This window comes from Grammomys surdaster, unplaced genomic scaffold (genome assembly GCF_004785775.1).
Source record: "Grammomys surdaster isolate TR1022 unplaced genomic scaffold, NIH_TR_1.0 198, whole genome shotgun sequence".
Classification (NCBI taxonomy): domain Eukaryota; kingdom Metazoa; phylum Chordata; class Mammalia; order Rodentia; family Muridae; genus Grammomys; species Grammomys surdaster.
This window is the reverse complement of record NW_021604643.1, coordinates 8,413,553-8,437,024: the sequence shown is the minus strand read 5'-3', so window position 1 is coordinate 8,437,024 and position 23,472 is coordinate 8,413,553. Positions and strand designations below refer to the sequence as shown.

The 23,472-nt window shown below is 40.1% G+C and overlaps 2 protein-coding genes across 2 annotated transcripts in view; both read right to left on the bottom strand.

The window, feature by feature from the left end:
- Positions 1–1,427, bottom strand: part of Oosp2 (oocyte secreted protein 2) — an 11,190-nt gene extending 9,763 nt beyond the window's left edge. The window contains exon 1 of the mRNA XM_028770083.1: positions 1,352–1,427. Coding sequence (XP_028625916.1) covers positions 1,352–1,427 — 76 coding nt within the window. The remainder of the gene's footprint in view (positions 1–1,351) is intronic.
- Positions 1,428–11,058: 9,631 nt separating this feature from the next.
- The window catches only part of LOC114623389 (oocyte-secreted protein 1-like), a 12,888-nt gene continuing 474 nt past the window's right edge, over positions 11,059–23,472 (bottom strand). Inside the window, exons 2-5 of the mRNA XM_028770061.1 lie at positions 21,378–21,559; positions 20,670–20,767; positions 11,546–11,665; positions 11,059–11,071 (exon numbers count right to left, since the gene is read on the bottom strand). Of these exons, the coding sequence (XP_028625894.1) occupies positions 11,059–11,071; positions 11,546–11,665; positions 20,670–20,767; positions 21,378–21,559 (413 nt within the window). The remainder of the gene's footprint in view (positions 11,072–11,545; positions 11,666–20,669; positions 20,768–21,377; positions 21,560–23,472) is intronic.

Below are 23,472 nucleotides of genomic sequence, written 5' to 3'. Positions count from 1 at the left end.
AGATAGATAGATAGATAGATAGATAGATAGATAGATAGATAATATAGATATCACCACCTGAGATTAAAACTAGATTTGAAAAAGTAAGTGGACCTAGGAATACTGAAAGTCCCTGCTTTTAAGCTTTACTCCTGCCTCCCATCACTACATTTCAATCAGTTGGACACTTTATGGTAGTCCCTCCAACATCTGAAAAATTACTGAGAACCACACATAGCTGTTGAAGACATCAACTTAAGCAATTCTTCCTGCCCCCCAGACAGTAATTAGGACCAGGGCACATATACCTTACTCAATCTGTCCCAGAAATCTGGAATCTGCTAGTTACTACTTCCTCTATATGTCCTGTCTATTTCAGCCATTAACTGCTGCACTAGCCTAAAGACTGCATTGTAAAGTAAAAGAATACCATAACCTTCATATGGTCCTCACTCCTACAAGGTCTCCAAGACAAAAAGACAAATAAGAAGCCTGTATTTCAGTTCTAAAAGAAACTCCACTTCTAACAAAAGGTAATAGACAAGCCAACTTGTAAATAATAACAACACAAGAATTCTGCCTTGGAAAAGCTAGCATTTAGTCAGATCTTAAAGCTAGGAAGTATCTTAATTCTAGGTGAAATGGGGGTGGACATCAAAATGAACCTTTAAACATGACAGACTTGCTTTACCTTGGTCTTCTTGGCTTCCTAGGACCATCACTATCTGATATGGGTGACTGGCCAAGCAGTATGTTTGTGTGTGTGTTTCCGTAGCCCAGGCTACCCTTAAAATTGCTATGTAGCCAAAGGTGACTTTGAAATCCTGATTCACCAGCTTCACCTTCCCAAGTACTAGAATTATATAGACTTGTGTCACCACAACCAGCTAGGGCAATACTTTTAAAAGAACAGGAAGCAATGTCATCATCAAGAGGAAATATGGAGATTCTGAATGTGGGAAGGGCAGTTTCAGAGACACAGTACCACTAATATCAATACTATCAAGTACAGATAATTGGCAGTAGGTTTGAAAAGCCAGACTGAGATGCAGAGCCATGAAATATTTCTGTAAATGAGATACATTATATAGAAAAGACCAAAGAACAGGAAAGGAGGATGTCTGAGAACTTAGACATTAGGCAGAAAGAGGAAACATGTAGATTCACAAGTCTGCTTTGCCTGAAAGTATTTGTCTTCTAGAAAATTTATAGCAACGTCACAGCTCTGTAGGGAGGAAAGGACCTGCATGGAAAGCAATCACTGAACCCTACGTTTTCAAGGAAGCATCCTCTAAAAGAGCCTACATGAAAGGCAACCAATAGTTAGTTACACACTACTCTTTCTAGGAAGTATCTCCAAATGCTCATTTACCATCAATGTCCCAAGCACAAGTCCAAACCAATACAGCAAGGTGAACCAGTATCTCCAAAGCCGTAGAGACCCCCATTTGGGCAAACTTTCAGCTCAGCACCACTCAGAAACAAAGGGGAAAGTCATGGCTAATTTAAGTGATTTTGTGTGGCAGCCCATGCTCAGCTGCCTTCATTTTTCTTGTTTAGGCAGCCTGTGGAGGTGAGGGGGCTCTCATTGATATGCTAACTACTTAAAACTCAGGTTCTCCAGATTATTTACACCACAAATCTCAAGGAGGCATACCTGATAGGTGGATCATGCTCTAGTGGATGGTCCCACCGCCATGCAGCTCAAATTAGATTCAATAAAGTATCACAAAAAGAAGACAGAAAGTTAGGGGTGGGGATGGAAAGAGGGCTAGAGCTGAGAAAAAATAGGGGTAAGAGCCAGGACTAAGTATTATAAAAAAAACACACTGTAGAGTGTATGAATTTTTCAAATAATTAGTTAAAAATATTTTAAATGTTTCAATTGATAACTATTTACAATGGACTGTTAGAATGACCTAAATGCCCTCAATTACAATATTGACAGTAACTACTATGTTGTTGGAAATAGTTTTTATTGCATAATTTTTTAGCATTATAAGGTTTGAAATGATATGTGAATATTCTAAATCACATATATGTGAAATCAAAAACCAATTATTTACTAATTGACATAATTCAGTGGCCAATTCATAAAACAAATAAACAAAAAAGCATGATTAAAAAGTATATTAATATTAAGAATATAAATCCCTAGAAAGGGGGAACCCAAAGGAAAACATGCTTTCTTAGTATGACAAAACCCTACAGATCCAGCTCAACTGTTTCCTTCTAGCTGGTGTTTTAAGTTACATCAGTCATTTCAAACCTTGTTATCATTTTACCAGAAGAAGATACTTTATATGGATGCATAACACACAACTTTATGCATAGCCCAATACTAAGCAATATAAGTGCCAGACAACTATGTTTGCTTCATATTCTAAATCTGTCAGTCATGACATGAGAATGACAGTGTAGTCTTTATTTTTTTTATTTTTGAAACTAAAATATAATTATCTCATTTTCCTCTTTTTCTTTCATGCTTTTGAAAACCCCTCAATGTGTCCCATCTAGGTTCTCTCTCAAATTCACATCTGCCCTTCTCCTCTAAATGTTGTTAAACATCAATACACATGTGAATGTGCACATCTATAAATAAAATATAAATCCACATATTCCTAAATATGTAGATACAACCCACTCAGTCTATATCATGTTAATTGTATGTATATGATTTCAGAGCTGACCATTTGGAGTTGGATAATCAACTGGGGGGGGTCTCCTGTCTTAAGTGTTCCTTATTTGCCTGTAATTCTCTTTGCATCTGACAGAGACCACTACAGAAAACAATAGCCAATAAAAATGCAGAAAAGAAATGATCTTGCAGTGCCCACTGATGCATCTACAACACAACTGTTGAAAATCAACAGCTAAAAATACATAAGGAGTATGAATTGAATGTGTATTATTGCTTAGTTACATGTGAGTAATGTTTTCAAGGTTTCGATCTGTTTCAGGGTGTAGGGTCAATTCCATATATGTTTTGGTTTCTCATCTTCAGAAACAATCAGTTCTGCAGGCAAATATTTGAAAAGCCATGTATCTGCACTAACATCCTCAGACTCCTGCCATTATCTCAACATAGTGTGATGCTCTCTGCAGCATTTGTACTCTACCAAGTACCAGAGGCAATTTAGAGATGATTGAAAGTATTTGGAAGTACATATAGTTGATACACCAAAAGCAAAATTATATGATATAAAGGGGAATTACATATATAAAGTTGTGGGCATCTGTGGAGAGATCTGGAGCAAGTCCTCCAGACACTCTGGACAGATGCACAAATGCAAGGCTTCTGTGAGTGTTACTGAGAGAATGTCCATTCCTAGCATTGCATGAGCAGATGAGTAGCAAGATCACAAAGTCTGTGTTTCACACCATGCTCTCCATCCTGAGAGCTTGGATGGGGGCCGGAGAAATGGCTCAGCTGTTTAGAGCACTGGCTTCTTTTCCAGATGAGCCAGATGAGCCAGGTTTGATTTCCAGCACCCACATGGCAGTTAACAACTATAACTCCAGGCCCAGAGGATCTGACCCTCTTTCTGACCTCTGTGGCACTATAAGCATATGGTGCACTAACATAAATATGGGCAAAGCACTCACACACATAACAGTAAGTAATTTTTTAAAAACTAAACTTGAATATCCCAGTCATCAACTACCAGAGGAAGATGAGATAAGTCATATGCTACTTTTGTCTCGCCTTCTTTTTCTAAACGTTTTGCCCAATGTTACTAACATTTCTGTTGTCATCTGACATATGTTTGGGCTACATTTAATTTTAAACTATGCCGATATAAACCTTTAAGATAATTCCAAAAGACTTCTACTAAGTGATAGCTTGAACTCTAGAATTACTGGCCATCCTCTCCAGTCTACTCAGGTAAACTTAGAAAATTAAATAAGCTAAGGCTAAGCTAGGATTCGCGCATTGATAGGAGAGATGCTGTCCATGCCCCATCTCTTACTAAGGAACTATTGGCAGGTGATAGCTGATGGAAGATAACCATTGTTTTTGAGGGTGGAGCCACAGATAAGTTCCCCATGCTTATGTGGCAGCACTAATTAAACTGAGTAATCAAAACTAGCAGTGGGGACTGGAGAGATGGCTCTGTAGTGAAGAGCACTGACTACTCTTCAAGATGACCTGGGTTCAACTCCCAATACCCTCATGACAGCTCACAACCGTATATAACTTCAGTTACAGGGGATCTGAGGCCTTCTTCTGATCTACTCAGTCACTAGACATACATGTGGTGCTCAGACATGTATGCGGGCAAAACACCTATACTTATAAAATAAATTAATTTTAATTTAATTTTTAATTTGAAAAACATGAAGTTGGGAGGGGATATGTTGAGAATGGCATGGGGAAGTTGGAGAGAAGAAATGGGATACATATATTTCATTGTATTCATACATAATACTCTCAAGAGTAAAGAAAAATTTTTACTAAGGCAAATGTCTGTACAAAGAAAACAGAACCACTGGTAATTGTGATACTCAAAGGTATAAGTGTAAATAATCTGTTTAAAATTATCTGTAATGTATGTATGTATATATATATATACATATATGTACTTATATATAATGTATATACATATATAAATAACTGTATGTATATATATACGTACAGTTGTCTCTGTATATGTGTGCATGTGTATATATGTATATAAATCAGATTTTCCTCAAACTTAAGCTCAGCTGGTTGTAGAGTTTTAGAAATGATCCAAGGATTTTATAAAGCCAAGGAATAAACAAAACCCATTCTTCACATTCCAGTTCTAATACAGAGTTTTGCTATTAGTGAGGAAATATATATCATAACTAAAAGAGAAACTGAATAGAGATGGCAAGGCAGAGGTAAGATTTTTAAACCTTATTTAAGCACTATTCAGGTGTTTGGAAACAAGAACTATTGTATTCCAAGCCGGCCTTGGGCTATATTATAGCTGAGGCTAACCTGAGCTCCTGACTCTCCTGCCTCCACCTCCCAGGTGCTGGGATTGCATGTGGGCCTGGATTTATTTAAGCAAATAAGTTGATAGATGGTCCTAGGAAACCTGGGGATTCAGACTGAAACTGAACACTATATTCTTCATGTTGCTGCATGTTCAGATGTGTACACACACTGCTGCCTGCTGAGTGCCTCTGGACAGGATCCCACACTGTCTGAGGCCATCCTTGTATTCTTCATTCCTGTCTCCTTGCTGAAAGTGGTAAAATGTGTTTGTTTTTTTATTAAATGTCCGTCCTTAAGTGTAATCTTCTCAAGGCTGTGACAAAGAGAAAGCAGTCAGAAAGCACTACAGCTACACATTAGAGGATAAAGATCCTCTCAGTGGCAAGCTTTGTGCATTGGCTTGGACCACATACCTGATGAACCTTATTATTCAACCTTGTTATTTTAAAATGGGTTTGTACAGGAATTTGTACAAAATGTATTATACGGCAGGGACCAGGAAGTAGAGCCTATGCTGGAAGCATATCTCAAGCCTATCTATCTATCTATCTATCTATCTATCTATCTATCTATCTATCTATTAGCACAGAGGTGCCAATTAGTGCAACTTGGCTGGATGAGCTCAACACAAGGGGAAGTATAAGGATATTAAGATTAGCAACATGGAGGCTAACCTTTAATCCCAGAATATGGAGACTTCAATAAGTATGTGTCTCCTAAAGTTGGTAATCACTAAGGAAGGGTAGTGTGTTATAGAAGTGGGGAATTCTTACATTTTTTCAATAGGAAATAAACGATAGGGTCTGGTGTTGCTGCTATGATTGAGAAACAGTTTTCTGGACTCTCCAGCATGGGACTCATGAATTGTCTTAGTTAAGGCTTGACTGAAGTAAGGTTAATATGTGGGGACCTATATAAGGAAGCAGTGAACTGTGGACAGTACAGAGTGCGAAATGATCTTCCCACTGGGTAGCCTGCTAGAAAGCATTGCATAAATTATGATGAGTGGATGCACATAAATGCAAGAACATGAAGGAAATGTCTAGGCATGTGGCACATTATCTCTGTGTGAAAGGCAAAGGCCTGGGTGGAATAGTTATGACTCTTTTCACATGACTGAAGATGAGACATAATATTCAGTGTATTCCCTCACTGTACATCCAGTTTGCTTAAGCAAACTGAAAATATCACCACATGTTTTGCTTGATTTAATAATAAAATGAGACATGCTTTGTTTGCACTACTCTTAAGCTCACATGCTTGGGGTCCCTTAGTTTCCCCACACAGATCCTTTGGCATATCCTTTAATCTGTGGAGACTTAGGCTTGCTGTCTGTGGAGGACAGAATAGATCAAAATGAAAACAAAAACATCCATATAGGGTTACTTCACATCAGCATAAATAACTGCCTACACTTAAAAATACCGCTTATGGTTCAACAGCAAAAAAAAGTACACCAAAAATATACCCTGAGGTGCAGCATACTAAGTCTGAATTAATCCCATTATAAGCAGCAAGATAGTAAGCCCATCTACTTTAAACAAAGATAATATTCGCTTTCAAATAGTCAAGTTTATCAAAATACCATGAAGAATTCAAATTTATTTTCTAAAACCAAAACAAAAGAACAACAAAACAAACAAAGAAACAAAACCCTGAGCACTTGCCAATTATGATGGTTCATGCCTTTAATTCCAGAACTCAGGAGGGAGAGGTGGCAGGACCTCAGAGTTCAGAGCCAGCCTGGTCTACATAGTGAATTCCAAGACAGACAGAATTACATAGTGAAACCTTGTCTCAATGGAAAAAAAAACAAATACAAAAGGAAGCTTTAAGCATTTACTGATTGGATTTACCTATTGTGTTCAAATACTATGGGCCCCAAAAACACCTGTACACATGATGTAGATGCACACACTGAGACACACATGTATATGCATAATTAAAATCAGAGTTTTTAAAAACGCAGGATTTGAAGAATGCAAATAGATCCATCCTTATCTCCTTGTACAAAGCTCAAGTCCATGTGGACCAAGAACCTCCACATAAAGTAACATACATTGAACCTAAGAGAAGAGAAAATGGGAAAAGGCTCAAACATATCAGCACAGGGGAAATTTTCCTGAACAGAAAACCAATGGCTCAAGCTCTAAGATCAGCAACCGACAAATGGGACCTCTTGAAACTGAAAGGTTCTGTAAGGCAATAAACACTGTCAACTGGACAAAACAGCAACTTACAGATTGGGAAAAGATTTTTAAAAGCTATTAAAAGCCCTACATCAATAGAGTTCTAATATCTAAACTATACAAAGAACTTCAGAAAACCAAATAACCCAAATAAAAATGAGGTACAGAGCTAAACCAAGAATTCTCAACTGAGGAATCTCAAATGGCCTAAAAGTACCTAAAGAAATGTTCAACATCCTTAATTATCAGGGAAATGTAAACAAAAATGACGGTAAGATTCCACCTCACACCAGTCAGAATGGGTAAGATCAAAAACTCAGGTGACAGTCAATTCTGGCAAGGATGCGGAGAAAGAGGAACACTCCTCCATTGCCCATGAGATTGCAAGCTGGTATAACCACGTTGGAAATCAATCTGCTGGTTCCTCAGAAAATTAAAAATAGTTCTACCTGAAGACCTAGCTATGTTACTACTGGGCATATACTCAAAAGATGCTCCAACATATAACAAGTACACATGTTCCACTATGTTCATAGCAACCTTATTGATAATAGTCAAAAGCCAGAAACAACCCAGATGTCCCTCAGTGGAAAAAAATGGATACAGAAAATGTGGTACATTGCACAATATACTACTACTTAACTATTGTAGGCAAATGGATAGGACTAGAAAATACCATCCTGAGTGAGATTACCCAGACTCAAAAAGACATGCATGGTATAGACTCCCTGATAAGCGGATACTAGCCATGTTCCAGCTCTAGCAAGCGGCAGAACTCAGCAGTTTGGGCCACATGGCTCCGGCTTTAGAGTCAAGAATAGAAGGGACTCCTGGGACAATTGATGTTGGTCACCTGGAGCTAAGAAATTAACGGTGATTAAGAAGAGATCAGCATCATTGAGGTGAAATCTTCCGGGAAGTTTTTTCTGAGAGCACAAAGAAGTTACGCTCCAGAGATAGCCAATGTTGTACCTCATGCTGCAGCTGTACTTGGTAACGTGCAAGAGTCATTCAGGTGATACTGGTTTTGAAGGCATGAATGGGGTCATGAAGAACAGATGAGGCTTGGCACTGTGGGAGGCCACAGTGGCCATTGGTGAAGGTACAGCTTCATTTGCAGTTGATGGTCCAGGACTGAAAGGGGCATGCAAAGGAGCTGAGGCTTGTCACCATGAAGAGCACCTATGAGAGGCTGTTGGTGAAGCCTCGTTGCAGTGGAAGACCACAAAGTATTGGAGATGCCAGTACCATAAGATGATCACCAAGAACAGCAGCAGCAGTCAAGTGGATCAACCTGAGCTTAGAGTGCTACAAAGGGCAGAGCTGCAGAAGTGACACCAGATCTTCAGAGAAGCCCAGAAGATTATGTGTGGATCCCAGACATTAAAATAAGAAGTTAGAGCATTGAAGTTGCCTTGGAGACCCCAAGAAGTTTGATATTCCAGAGCCATGGGGTATCTGCTGAGGATAGCTGCTAACAGGGAGTGGAACCAGCCCAGGAGAAAGAAGTTTGCTGCAGTCAACAAAGATGAAAAAGGAGTTGGAGATCTGAAGACTGCTTTGACATCAGACATGGAGATTCAGAGTTTGGAGTTTGCCCATCTGTTTCCTGTCTTGATTTGGGGATTACAGTTAAGTGATTGGATAAATCTCAGAAGAGACTTTGAACGTTGGACTTTTAACCTTGTTGAGATTTCTATACACTATGGAGACTTTTGAAGTTGGGCTAAATGTATTTTGCATTATGCTATGTTTAGGTATGACGCCCCCTCCCCCCTAGACTCATATGTTTAAACAAGCCTTCGGGGGCCAGGGAGTGGAATGGTATGGTTTGTATATGCTTGGCCCAGGGAGTGGCACTATTAGAAGGTGTGGCCCTGTTGGAGTAGGTGTGTCACTGTGGGTCTGGGCTTTAGGACCCTCATCCTAGCTGCCTGGATGCAAGTATTGTGCTAGCAGCCTTCAGCTGAAGATGTAGCACGCTCAGCTCTGCCTGTACCGTGCCTGCCTGGATGCTGCCATGCTCCTGCCTTGATGATAATGGACTGAATATCTGAATCTATAAGTCAGCCCCAATTCAATATTGTCCTTATACAAGTTACTTTGGTCATGGTGTCTGTTCACAGCTGTAAAACCTTAACTAAGGCAGGTGGGGAATGGGGGAAACCACTTGAAAGCCTCAGATGCCAGGAATGGGAGAGGCTCCTAGGACCCACTGGGGATGACATTAGCTGAAATACCCAACACCAGGGAGCTAGAACCTGAAGAGACTACCTCCAGTAGATAGACATGACCCCCAGTGGAGGGATGGGGCCACCCACTCATCTCAAAATTTTTAACCCAGAATTGTTTCTGTCTAAAGGAAACTTGGGAACAAAAAAAATGCAGCAGAGACTGAAGGAAAAGCCATCCACAGATACCAAACCCTGACACTATTGCTGATGCCAAGAAGTACTTGCAGACAGGAGCCTGATATGGCTGTCCTCTGAGAGGTTCTCCCAGCACTTGACTAAGACAGATGCAGATACTCACTGCCAACCGTTGGACTGAGCCTGGGGACCCCAATGGAAGAGTTAGGAGAAGGAATGAAGGAGCTGAAGGGGATTGCAACCCCACCGGAAGAACAACAATATCAACTAACTGGACCCCATAGAGCACCCAGGGACTAAACCACCAACCAAAGAGGATACATGTGTGGGTCCATAGCTCCTGCTACATATGTAGCAGAGGACTGTCTTATCTGGCACCAATGGATGGGAAGGGGCTTGGTCATGGGAAGGTTTGTGCCCCCCCACTGAAATCCTAGAGGAGTAAGGTAGGAGTGAGTAGATGGGGAAGCACCCTCTTAGAGGAAATGGGGAGGGGGAGGAGGAAGAGGGTTTGTAGAGACAGGGAAGGAGGACACAATTTGAAATGTAAATAAGTATAATAATAATTAATAATAATAATAAAAGAGCAATTGCTCTTTCAGAGAACCAGAGTCCAGTTTGATGAACTCATGAGTTTACTGGGCCACCTTAGAAATATATGGGTGAGCCCCAAAACAATGACATCCCAGAACAGTCCCACCCCAGCCTAGGTGATGAGCTTCTAAAAGCTGTGTAGATGAAATCTTCCTTTGAATGTTTCACATCCTGAGGATATTAGCATGTCCCAAAGCAGATGCAGGTGGGCAGGACCAGGTACACCTGGTGAAGGGGCGTGGCTGTGAGCTCAGCTGAGAGCCAGCCACCTTCCACTCCTCCTTCCAAGAGAGAAAGAAGCAGCAATTACTTTTACTAGATTTTATTTTTTTTTTAAAGAAAAAAGGACAAAGTTGGAAAGATGTGGGGAAGTTGAAGGACGGATCTTGGAGGACTTAAGGGGAAGAATGGGAGGGCTAAATCAGATCAAGGTGTTGGTGGTGTTTGTAGCTGCAGAGCCCAGTTGACCTCAGGCTGAGAAACATGGCTGCTGGGCTAGGCAGAGCCTCTACAGCTTAGATAGTCAGTTTGAGCCAGAGGCCGATTTCCAATATTTACTACAACAGAACATACATGGAATTCTTTCAGAATAAAATATTATAGTTAACAATTTTTCAAGAAAAATAACTATTTATGTCCATTAGGCTTAAAAATATGCACATTAGTCCTTCAATAATTAGACAACATTAATGAGAAAATTTTATTTCTTAATCAAATTCTATACAGTTAAAAGCAGAGACAGCTCCCTTTCTAAAGTGAGAATATATAAATGTCACATGCCACTTTACTTAAAGTTGCAAATTAGTCTCTTTTTAAAAAGGGAATAAGAAATCACCAGACTCTGCATTCTGGAGAAATGGAGAACCAAAGAGTTTTGATCCATGAAGCTGGATACTTCAGCAGGCTCAGGCCTGCTCATTCTAGAGGCCTGAGGTTCCTCGGAGACCTGAGAGTCTTCAGTTTATGTTGTACAGCTGAAGAGATAAAATATGATGTTATCAGAGGACAGTGATGACAACTATAAATATGTGTTCAGAAAGAAGGCTATCCAGGTAGCACTGTTTCTTTGGAGCACCAATTGTAGGTCTCAACATAGGTACCACCCACTTTGAGGGCAAGCCCTACCCCAACTCAGTTAATCTTCTCTGGAAAGACCCTTACAGACACACCCAGAGTTATGTCTCCTGGACTTGTCTTCAAGTAAGACCAACTATCACATTACCCAAGAGGGACACCACTAGTTCCTACAACATCTCTACTGTCTAGTAACAGACTAACAAGACCACTATCATCATTAGCAATTTAAACAAACACAGGAAGGCCTGACCTAGAAGCTGTTTAAGAACAATGTGTCTTTCGTCAAACAGGACATGTCCTTGACTATTTCCTTGGCATATTTTAAGTCATGCCTGACAAAGATGTAAAATATTAGTTTGGCATCTCCTTACTTTGGTGGCACCGTCGGAATAGCTTGCTCAGTTCTTCTTACCCTCATATCTACTTCCCATTCAGGAGGATCACCAGTGAAATCTCCTCTACTTTCTGCTTCACAGAAAAGAGGAGACCGACTAAAACCAAGGAAGAAAAAAGAAATATCACAGGGTGCTGAAGTTCTATTCAGACCTTATAGTTTAGAAAGCTCCACTCAAGGCCAAATTTCAGTGACTAATAGACACACTGATTTCCTATTTTTTCAAAACATTACAAAACAATGATTGTTGAGCATGGGTTTATGCTCTGATTCCATCATTGACCAATCAATAATCTTGGGCAAGAAATTCAACTCCACTGTGCCTGTTTCCTCACCTGAGAATTGATGTCATAGCCTTTACTTCATGAAGTTGCCATAAGTAACAAACTATTTATTCAAGTGAAGCACTTACAACATAAGCCTATGATACCAGACTTTAAAATCCTAGCTGCAGTGGGCAGCCAAATCACTACTGATCATGTACAGAAAACATGCAGTAATCACCCACAAATGAGTCATTTATATTATCATCATATGCACATGTGTACAACACACACACACTATAAAGGAAGAAGATATGGAAAAATGGTAAGAGCTGAAGGTCAGGGAGGCACAGATAGAGTGTCTCTGAAAATGGCAGGATGAAAATGGAAGGACCTCTACATCCATGAGCTCATAGTACCTGTGGTTCCCTTCATGAGATCTCCGTAAGATCAATCCAAGTCACATATCATGGAGTGGGAAGAGTTTGTGAGCCCTCAGCCCTAACTGAAGGGTTATTAATACTTGATGGCATCTTGGGGAGGAAGAGTCAGGTTTTTTTTTTTTTAATTTGGCTCCTAGTATATCATTCATACTCTAGTGGATGACCCCACACCCAACACAAATTGGAAGAGCACAATAATTTTTTCAAATAGAAATATTAACTATCATATTTGATTCTTCTTATTGGATATTTTTATTTATTTACATTTCAAATGTTATCACCTTTCCTGGTTTCCCCTCCGGAAACTCCCTACCCAATTTTCCCTCCCCTTGCTTCTATGAGGGTGCTTCCCAGCCTACCCACCCACTCCCACCTCCACACCCTGGAATTCCCCTTCACTGAGGATGTGGATAAAGGGGAACACTCCTCTGTTGTTGGTGGGATTGCAAGATAATACAACCACTCTGGAAATCAGTCTGGCGGTTCCTCAAAAATTGGACATATCATTACCTAAGGACCCAGATATACCATTCCTTGGCATATACCCAGAAGATGCTCTAACATACAACAACGACACATGCTCCACTATGTTCATAGCAGCTTTATTTATAATAGCCAGGAGCTGGAAAGAACTCAGATGTCCTTCAACTGAGGAATGGATACAAAAAATGTGGTATATTTATACAATGGAATATTACTCAGCTATTAAAAACAATGAATTTAAGAAATTCTTAGGTAAATGGATGGAACTAGAAAATAACATCTTGAATGAGGTAATCGAATCACAAAAGAACACACATGGTATTCACTCACTGATTATTGGATTTTAGTCCAGAAGCTTGAAATACCCAAGATTCAACTCACAAACCACATAAAGCTCATGAAGAATGAAGACCAAATGGGGGTGCTTCAGTCCTTCTTAGAAGGAGTAACAAAATACTCAAGGGAGCAAATATGAAGACAAAGTGTAGGACAGAAACTGAAGGAGGGGCCATCCTGGAGACCTTCCACCTGGGTACCCATCCCATGTGCAGTCACCAAAGGTAGATGCTGATGAGGATTATCAGGAAGTGCATGCTGACAGGAGCCTGGTAGAGCTGTCTCCTTAGAGGTCTGCAAGAGTCTGACATATTCAGAGGTGGATGCTCACAGCTAACCATTGAACCGATCATGGGGTTCCCAATGGAGTAGTTAGAGTGAAGACTGAAGGATTTGGAAGGGTTTTCTACCCCATGAAGAGAGCAACAATACCAACCAACCAGAGCCCCCAGGGTCTAAACCACCGGCCTGGGAGCACTTAGGGAGGGACCCATGGCTCCAGCTGTATATGCAAGTAGGATGGTCCTATCAGGTATAGGTAGGAGAGGAGGTCCCTGGTCCCATGAAGGCTTGATGCCGTGTGTGGGGATATGTGAGGGTGGGGAGGTGGGAGTCGAAGGGTAGGTGGGGGCACATTCTCATAGAAGCAGGAGGAGGGGGTATGGGATAGCGGGTTCCTGGGCAGGAGGGGAGGGCGGGAAATGGGGTAAGGGAATAACATCTGAAATGTAAATAAAATATCCAATAAAAAAAGAATTAATATAAAAGAAAGAATATATCCAAAAATGCTCCAACATATAACAAGAGCACAATAACTTTTAAGTTCAAAAGAGAACACAGGCTCCCATGAAGATATCATATCCTGTGCCTTCCTGGAAGATCCCCTGCACTCAGAGAAGTTGGTAAGAACCCTCCCCTCAAAGTCCCAGAGCTGCTGCTGGGAGCCTTGTGGACTTGGGACAAATCATTCCCCAAAACCCCTGCCCACTGAATATCACTTGCTTTCTGCCTGGTCCTTTCTGCTGGGGCAGACTGCTAGTCTGCTCCCCTGAAGACACCATATCCTGAGCCATCTCAGAAGATCTGCTGCACTCAGAGCAGTTGGTAAGAACCCCTACTCCAACCCACCCCACCCCACCCCAGAGAGCATCTTCACTCAGGACAACAGCTTGACTGCTCCTCTGAAAGCCCAAAAGTCTGAAGGCTTCCCAGGAGATCTACTGCAGCCAGGGCAACAAATCAATAGCTTCTTTGCCCCTCTGAAGAACACCCAGTTGGAAGGCCTCACAGGTGGTCTGCTATAGTCAGGGCTGCAGACCTACCAGGAGACCTAAAGCAACTCAGGGACAAAAGAGGTAGACTCCAGACAGAGTCACCCAGACCAGCAAACACCAAAGGTAACCAGATGGTGAGAAGTAAGTGCAAGGCCATAAGCAATAGAAGCCGATATATACGGGCATCATCAGAACCCAGTTCTCCCACCACAGCAAGCCGTGAATACACCAACACACCTGAAAATCAGAAAGCTGAACTAAAATCCTATCTCATGAAGATAATAGAGTCGTTTAAGGACAATAGAAATAGCTCACTGAAAGAAATACAGGAAAACACAGGTATACAGGTAGAAGCCCTTAAAGAGGAAACAAATAAATCCCTTTAAAAAATATAGGAAAACACAATCAAACAGGTGAAGGAATTGAATAAAGTGGTACAAGACCTAAAAGCGGAAGTAGAAACAATAAGGAAAACACAAATGGAGGCAAACCTGAAATTGGAAAACCTAGGAAAGAGGTCAGGAATTACAGATGTAAGTATTACCAACAGAATACAAGAGACAGAATCTCAGGAGTAGAAGATACCATAGAAGAGATTGATACAACTGTCAAAGAAAGTTCAAAATGATAATAGTTCCTAGCCCAAAGCATCCAAGAAATTCAGAACACAATGAAAAGACCAAATCTAAGAATAATTAGAATAGAGGAGAACGAAGATTCCCAACTCAAACAATCTGAAAATGTCTTCAACAAAATCATAGAAGAAAACTTCTCCAACCTAATGAAAGAGATGGCCATAAAGGTACAAGAAGCCTATACAACACCAAATAAATGGGACCAGAAAAGAAAATCCTCTTGTCACATAATAATCAAAACACGAAATGCACAGAACAAAGGAAGAATATTAAAAGCTGCAAGGGAAAAGGGTCAAGTAACATACAAAAAAGGTAGACCTATCAGAATTACACCAGACTTCTCAACAGTGACTACGAAAGCCAAAAGAGCCTGGTCAGAGGTCATTAAGACTCTAAGAGAACACAAATGCCAGCCCAGACTACTATACCCAGTAAAACTCTAAATCAACATAGATGAAGAAAACAAAATATTCTAGGACAAAACCAAATTCAAACAGTATTTATCTACCAATCCAGCTGTACAAAGGATCCTAGAAGGAAAACTTCAACATAAAGAAGGTACCTACACCAAAGAAAAGACAAGATATTAAGCATCTCACAACAAAGCCAAAAGGAGAGAACCACAAGCACATAAAGCCACCTACAAAAACAAACACATCAGGAACCAACAGTCATCTGTCTTTAATATCTCTCAATATTAATGGACTCAACACACCTATAGAAAGACATAAGCTAACAGACTAGGTATGCAAACAAGATCCAGCATTTTGCTGCATACAAGAAACATACCTCAATCACAAAGACAAACATATCAGAGTGAAAGGATAGATAAAGGTCTTCCAAGCACATGGTCCCAAGAAACAAGCTGCAGTAGCCATTCTTATATGGAATAAAATTGACTTTCAACCAAAAGTCTTCAAGGGTGATGAGGAAGGACACTTCACATTTATCAAAAGGAAAATCCACCAAGAGAAAGTCTCAATTCTGAACATCTGTGTCCCAAATGCAAAGACACCCACATTCATAAAAGAAACTTTACTAAAGCTCAAAACACACGTTGAACCCCACACAATAATAGTGGGAGACTTCAACACCCCACTCTCACCAATGGACAGGTCATTGAAACAGAAACTAAATAGAGACGCAGTGAAACTAAAAGAGGTTATGAACCAAATGGATTTAACAGATATCTACAGAACATTTCACCCTGAAACAAAAGAATACACCTTCTTTTTAGCACCTCATGGTACTTTCCCCCAAATCGACCATATAAAACAACCCTCCACCGATACAAGAAGATGGAAATAATCCCATGCATCCTAACAATCACCATGGCCTAAGGCTGGTCTTCAATAACAGCAAAAAAACAACAGAAAGCCTATACTCAACAAAACTGGAAAATCTAGATGAAATGGATGGTTTTCTAGACAGATACCACATGCCAAAGTTAAATCAAGGGCAGATAAAGTATCTAAACAGGCCCATATCACATAAGCAAATAGAAGTCATTAAAAACCCTCCCAAGCAACAAAAGCCCAGGGCCAGATGGATTTAGTGCAGAATTCTATCAGACCTTCAAAGACCTGATATCAATATTACTCAAACTATTCCATAAAACAGAAACAGAAGAAACACTACCTAATTCATTCTATGAAGCCACAATTATTCTGATACCTAAACTACATAAGGACCCAACCAAAAAAAGAGAACTTCAGACCAATCTTGCTAATGAATGTCAATGCAAAACTACTCAATAAATTCTTGTAAACCAAATCCAAGGACACATCACTATCATCATTCACCAGGATCAAGTAGGCTTCTTCCCAGGGACACAAGGTTGGTTCAATATATGAAAATCCATTAATGTAATCCAATACATAAACAAACTCAAAGGAAAAAAAAACCACAGGATCATCTCCTTAGATGCAGAGAAGGCATTTGATAAAATATAACACCCCTTCATGTTAAAAGTATTAGAGAGATCAGGAATTCAAGATTTCTTCAAGTATCTCTCCATTTAATTTGATCTTTGACAAAGAAGCCAAAAATATACAATGGGAAAAAGAAAGCATCATCAATAAAGGGTGCTGGTCTAACTGGCTGTCTGTATGTAGAAAATTTAAAATAGTTCCATATTTATCACCTTCCACAAACCTCAAGTCCAAGTGGATCAAGGAGCTCCATATAAACCAGATACACTGAATCTAATAGAAGAGAAAGTAGGAAAGAGCCTTGAACTCACTGGCATACACGGAAATTTCCTAAACAGAACTCCAATGGCTCATGCTCCAAGATCAAAAATTGATAAATGGTTTTCAGATATGAAAATGACTTTGGGCTAGGACAGGAAAGTTGGCTCAGATATTTTGTTCATCCTGATAAGACCTTAGAAACAGTGATCATTGGAGTGGTCACAGAATTTTGTTTACTGCCTTACTTCTTCTTTGACTATTTGTGTTTATTGTCCTGCTTGTCCTTTGACTATTTGTGTTTATTGTCTTGCTTGTTCCTTGACTATTTCCATCTATTATATTGTTAGTTCCTCAACCTAGAACTGACCTTAATACTTTCATGTAATTAAAATGATATAAAAGCAAAAAAGAGGAAGGGGAAGGGGTGGGGGGTACTAGGGAGGGGAAATGGGGAAAGGGGATGACATATGAAATGTAAATAAATAAAATATCCAATAAAAAAGAATTGATAAATGGTACCTCATGAAACTGGAAAGCATCTGTAAGGCAAAGGACATAGAAAATAGGACAAATTGGCAACCTACAGATTGGGAAAAAAATCTTCACTAACCCCACATCCGATGGAGAGCTAATATCCAAAATATATAAAGAACTCAAGAAGCCAACCACCAAAAAATCCAAACAACCCAATCAAAAAAGTGGGGTATAGAACTAAACAGAAAATTCACAACAAAGGAATCTCAAATGGCTGAGAAGCACTTAAAGAAATGTTCAAAGTCCTTAGTGATCAGAGAAATGCAAATCAAAATGACCCAGAAAGGTAGAAATAGATCTACCTGAAGATCCAGCTATATCACTCTTGGGCATAAACCCAAAAGATGCCCCATCATGCCACAGGGACATGTGCTCCAGTATGTTCATAGCCGCCTTGTTTGTGATCACCAGAAGCTAGAAACAACCCAGATGTCCCACAACAGAAGAATGGATACAGAAAATGTGGTTCATTTACACAATGGAATATTACGTAGCTATTAAGAATGAGGACATCCTGAGTTTTGCAGGCAAATCGTTGGAACTAGAAAATATCATCCTGAGTGAGGTAACTCAAACCCAAAAGGACATGCATGATATATACTCACTAATGAGTGGATATTAGCCAAAAATGTACAGAATACCCAGGATACAATCCACAAAACTCAAAAAAGTTAATAAGTTAAAGGGCCCAAGTGAGGATGCCTCAATCCCACTTGGGAGGGAGAAGAAAGCAATCACAGGAGGGGGGGAGGGAGGCACCTGAGTGGGAAATGAGAGAGGGAGTGGAAGAGGGGAACATGATCAGGTATTGGGTGGGGGGTGGAACAGGACTGAAGCCCTGAGGGTCAGTAGAAAGAATGGAAATAGGCAACCTAGTGAGATAGGAGGTGGGGGGACCCTCCAGAATATACCAGAGACCTGGGAGGTGAGAGACTCTCAGAAATAAAGGGAGAAACCTTAGATGAAATGCCTTTCAGTAGGGAGAGGGAACCTGTAGAGCTTGCCTTGAGTAGAAAGACAGGGTATCAAGTGAGGGATGGGGTTGCCATCCCACAGTCAAAAACTGTAACCCATAATTGTTCCTGTCTGAAAGAACTGCAGGAACAAAAATGGATAAGAGCCTAAAGAAAAGAAGGTCCAGCAACAGGCCCAAAGTGGGATCCATGTCTAGGCAAGTCCCCAAGGCCTGACACTATCACTGAGGCTATAGAGTGCTCACAAAAAGGCACCTATCATGACTGTCCTCTAAAAGACCCAACAGGCAGCTGAGTCAGATGCAGATATTTATACCCAACCAATAGACAAAAGTTGGTGACCCCTGTAGCCCAATTACAGAAGAGCTGAAAGAAGCTGAGGAGGAGGGCAACCCTATAGAAGTCCAGCAATCTCAATTAACCTGGACCCCCGAGATTGGTCAGACACTGAGCCACCATCCAGGCAGAACAGACCAGCTGATATGAGGCCCCCAATACATATACAGTAGAGGACTGCTGGATCTTGACTCAATCAGAGAAGATGCACCTAACTCTCAAGAGACTGGAGACTCCAGGGAGTGGGGATGTCTAATAGGGTGAGGGTAGGTGCTGGGGGTGGGTGGGTACATCCTCTTGGGGACTGGGAGGGGAGGAGATAAGGGATGTGGAATAGTCAGAGAGCAGACTGGGAGGGGGACAAAGACTGGACTATAAAAAAAAGATTAAAGAATAAAAGATAAAAAAATTTAAAAAAGACTGTCTCACATTAAGTTACAGTGAGGTCTTTTAACTACAAAAACAAAACAAAGAGAAGGCAAAACGAATGGAGCAAGTCAGCCTACAGCCTGGGAGAGCTTTCAGACTTTAAACTAGGCTAACTCCTTCAATCACTATGCATTGTTCGAGGCTCAGGAACTTGTCTAGACTGACTCAGATATTTTTCTGTATAATGTTTAAGTTTTCTGAAGAACAGAATGTCGAATGTCATAAATGCTTACATAGTCTAAAATTATTTGAGATTGATAATACCTATTCTTTCTGTAGTTGTAACATTTGTCCAGGGACCAAAAAAAAAAAAAAACATCTGTATCACAAAAGAAAAAAATGTGTATTTCTTTTGAAATCCTGAGTTTGTCTCTTTTGTGGACTGTGTATAAACAAACATCCTGGTTGCTACTCAGTCAGAGGTGCAAGATTCTCCCAGCCACAGTCTCTGACTCGTTTATTCATTACTACCCCTCAGCCCTATCCTCAGCTCCTCTGCTGGAACCTGTGTGAATCCTGGGGCTGATCCCCAGCAGATAATTAAATACCTTTAATTTTTTTCTTTAGCTGGTTTTGAACAGAGAAATCTAATAGTTTGTTCCCTAAGGCCCTGCCACATTTATCATAACTTTGCTAAGACCTGCTTAAAGTTGCTAATGATTTACACCTTAGACGTTCCCATAGGGATCCACTAATAAGATACAAAGAGAAGCTTAATCTCAGCCCGTGGGTATGATTTGAATCTGCTCCCTCTCCCTGTGGCTTCGGCACCATGCACCCACCACCTATGCTGCATGCTGGCCTTAATTTTTCTCATATATTTCTGTATCTTTCAGGATTTTTTTCTCTCCATCCTGAGTAAACTTGAGTGTGGACTTATTTCTAAAGCATTTCATTGACTAGCTAAGTGAAACTAGTGAGGTTCTCATTCACTCTGACTAGTACTGGAAACGTGCATTATCCTCCTTCTCTTTTCCAGCACGCTAACACTCTAGGAGATCACTGTCATTTTAAAAACCCAGGGCCAACGATAAAGAGATCTATACTCCCGTTAGGCTTCAGCCCCTCCAGCCGCCATACCCCTACAGCAATGGCCATGCCCACCCTGGCTTGTGTGATTCAACATTTGGAGCTGGGGTCTTTTATCTAAAGAGTTGAAGGGAGCCAGAGCCTTGGACACATGAATGGCATATGGCACTCACCTGTGCAGAACACAGGACAAACGCATCTCAGCTCGTAGAGAAGCATTTTTTGAGAAATATGTAAGTTGAGTCTCCAGCAGAGTGACATCATGAAGAACCTACAGGAGTAAAGAAAATTTGAAATCTGTGTTTATCTCACAGATCTCAGGAGACTTGAAAGGATTTGAGTAGGAGCTTATAAGTACTTCAAGCTCTCAAAGAGAGAAGGCCATTTTCCAACGATTACTCATGGAAAGCAGAACTAATTTCTAAATAAAGAGATGACTTCAACCTGTTATACTTCCTGGGTATAAAAGCCATATAATACTTGCTTACTGAAAGATCAGATCATTGTTTCATATTTTTAAAAAAATCATGTGCTTACACCTCCTTTCCAGAAGCAAAGTAGAAGGTAAAGTATTGCTTATTGCTGAGAACACCAGCTTTCAGATAAGCCTAAACCCATTTGGAATCAATACTTCTGAGAATTTCACTTAAATAATTAACTCTGGACATTTGTTTTGATACTGGGACTCATATAATCTATGCTGTCCTTGACAGCATGGGTTACTGGTGTGATCCACCATGCCCAGTTTCTGTGCTGTTAGGGACTAAACACAGAGCCTCGTGTAAGCCGATAGATGAGCACTATAGCAACTGGGATGCATTGATACAGCCCCTGTCCCTGTGTCCAAGGAAGGGACCATAGACACTAGTGTGTCTGCTTACTTTATTGACAATGCCACAGGAGTAAGTACGGTAGGTAAAGTCATAGACATCATTTGGCCAGACGGTAGTCACAGGGCAGCCAAATCCTAAAAATACTTCATCAGGTTCCATAAAAATATTGGGAAATAGCGTAGCCTTGACCCTGAGATAGAACCAGTGATTGGCACATCGCAGACGAATGGCTAAGAAAGAGAAAGGAGAACATTTCTGTTAATAGGCTGTGTGGGAATCATCACAAAACATTTAAGCAAAGCTAGTTAATACAAGAGTTCATCCCCTAAAAAAATAAAACATGTTAGAGAAGCAAGTCTGTAAAAGATGAACGCCTGTGATCAGCTCATGCCTAAGAAACTCTTATACACTCCTATCTACCAGATACATACTTTTATCTGCCTGTCAGGGAGAGAGATAAATACACATTTAAAATGTTTTAATTCTATTCTCTATAGTTAATATTTTTTTTAGGATGAATCTTACTAGCTGGCCTTGAACTCAGAGATCCATTTGCCTCTGCCTCCCAAGTGCTGAGATTAAAGGTGTGAACCGCCATTCGCCAATCTCAAAGTCAGCAATTTATACAACTGGAACATTAGAAGACATTATAACATTATAACATATGTGACAGACAGAACATGCCCTGCACTCCTGATCACTCCTCCTCCTCTACTAGCCCTTGTTTTTACTTCTCTACCCACAGCCTCAGGATGCATAAAGACTCAAGGGTTGATAGTGATAATCACTTGTTAAGAACACTGTAACCAACTTATTAAGCCATGCTTGTTTGCTATCCCTGGAAGACCTGCTCTTTTGTTGATGTTTTGTTTTGTTTTGTTTTGTTTTGTTTTGTTTTGTTTTTTGTTTTGTTTTGTTTTGTTTTAAGGAAATGGAGGATGAATCTGGGGAAGAAGGAAGGTGGGGGGAAAAGGGACTGGGAAGGATGAAGGGGAGGGGAAATTGGGATGTAACATATGATAGAATATTTTAAAGTAAAAATAAAAAAAAAACCTAAGTATCAAAAGGGGGAAAAAAGAAACCTACAACCAAACAATTGGATATGTATGAAATTTGAGAGAAGATAATTCATTTTTCTTTTTAATTCAGAATATCTGGAGAAAATATTCACACACAAATAAATAAATAAATAAATAAATAAATAAATAAATAAATAACACATTAGAAGTCCTAACAATAAGAACAGAAAATAAAAACAATCTGCAATGTATTAATTTCATGGATTACAAAGTAGTAATTAAAATAAATCAAATCAATACTACAAATATCTTTAAATAATACTGAGCCAAGTAAAGCTGTAGAATGAGTTATAAATAAAACTTCAGGTGCCTGCAAAACATACTTCGGTTTCTCGGAAAGTGAAGTGAAATTATGAAATGTGCAGAGGGATGACCAACTAGTAGTCTTCATGTGAATAGAGAGAAGATGCTGAGATCAGAGCGACCACAAGGACTCACACTGTGACCCCCACAGCATCCTAAGTAAACATAAGCAAAAGATGCAAGTAGTGGGAATTTAGTAAGTCCAAATGATGAAGTAGTGGAGAGTAATACAATTCCTAGAACTGTCTCCTTTAAAGAGCTTCTAATAAAAAGAAATAAAACACATTCATCAATCCATTAAGAGTCTTACAACTTCCCTGGCATCAAGACTGGATTGTCTTGTTGAAAGTAATTTGACAAAAATACATAACTTTTTATTGTAATTCTAAATTTTCATACTAAGAATCTACACTCGTAGTTAGGCAACTAACCATTCTAGTTTGCTTGAAGTAGATTTGTTTGCATTTAATCTGAGGAAACTGGATCAGTTAGAAACCTTACTACAAGAAGCTGACCTTCCCTCTCAGAAACTTTATTTCTAGAACAGATAAGGCCAAGAACGCTGAGCTGCTGCAAACAGCCCTTTCCTGCAAGCCATAGGAAGCCTGGACTCTTTTACTTATTTGTTTTTGGATTTTTGAGACAGGTTTTTGTATAGCTCTGGCTGTCCTGGATTCCCTCTGTAGACCAAGCTGGCCTTCAACTCGCCCCCTTCCCCTGCCCCTGCCCCTGCCCCTGCCCCTGCCCCTGCCCCTGCCCCT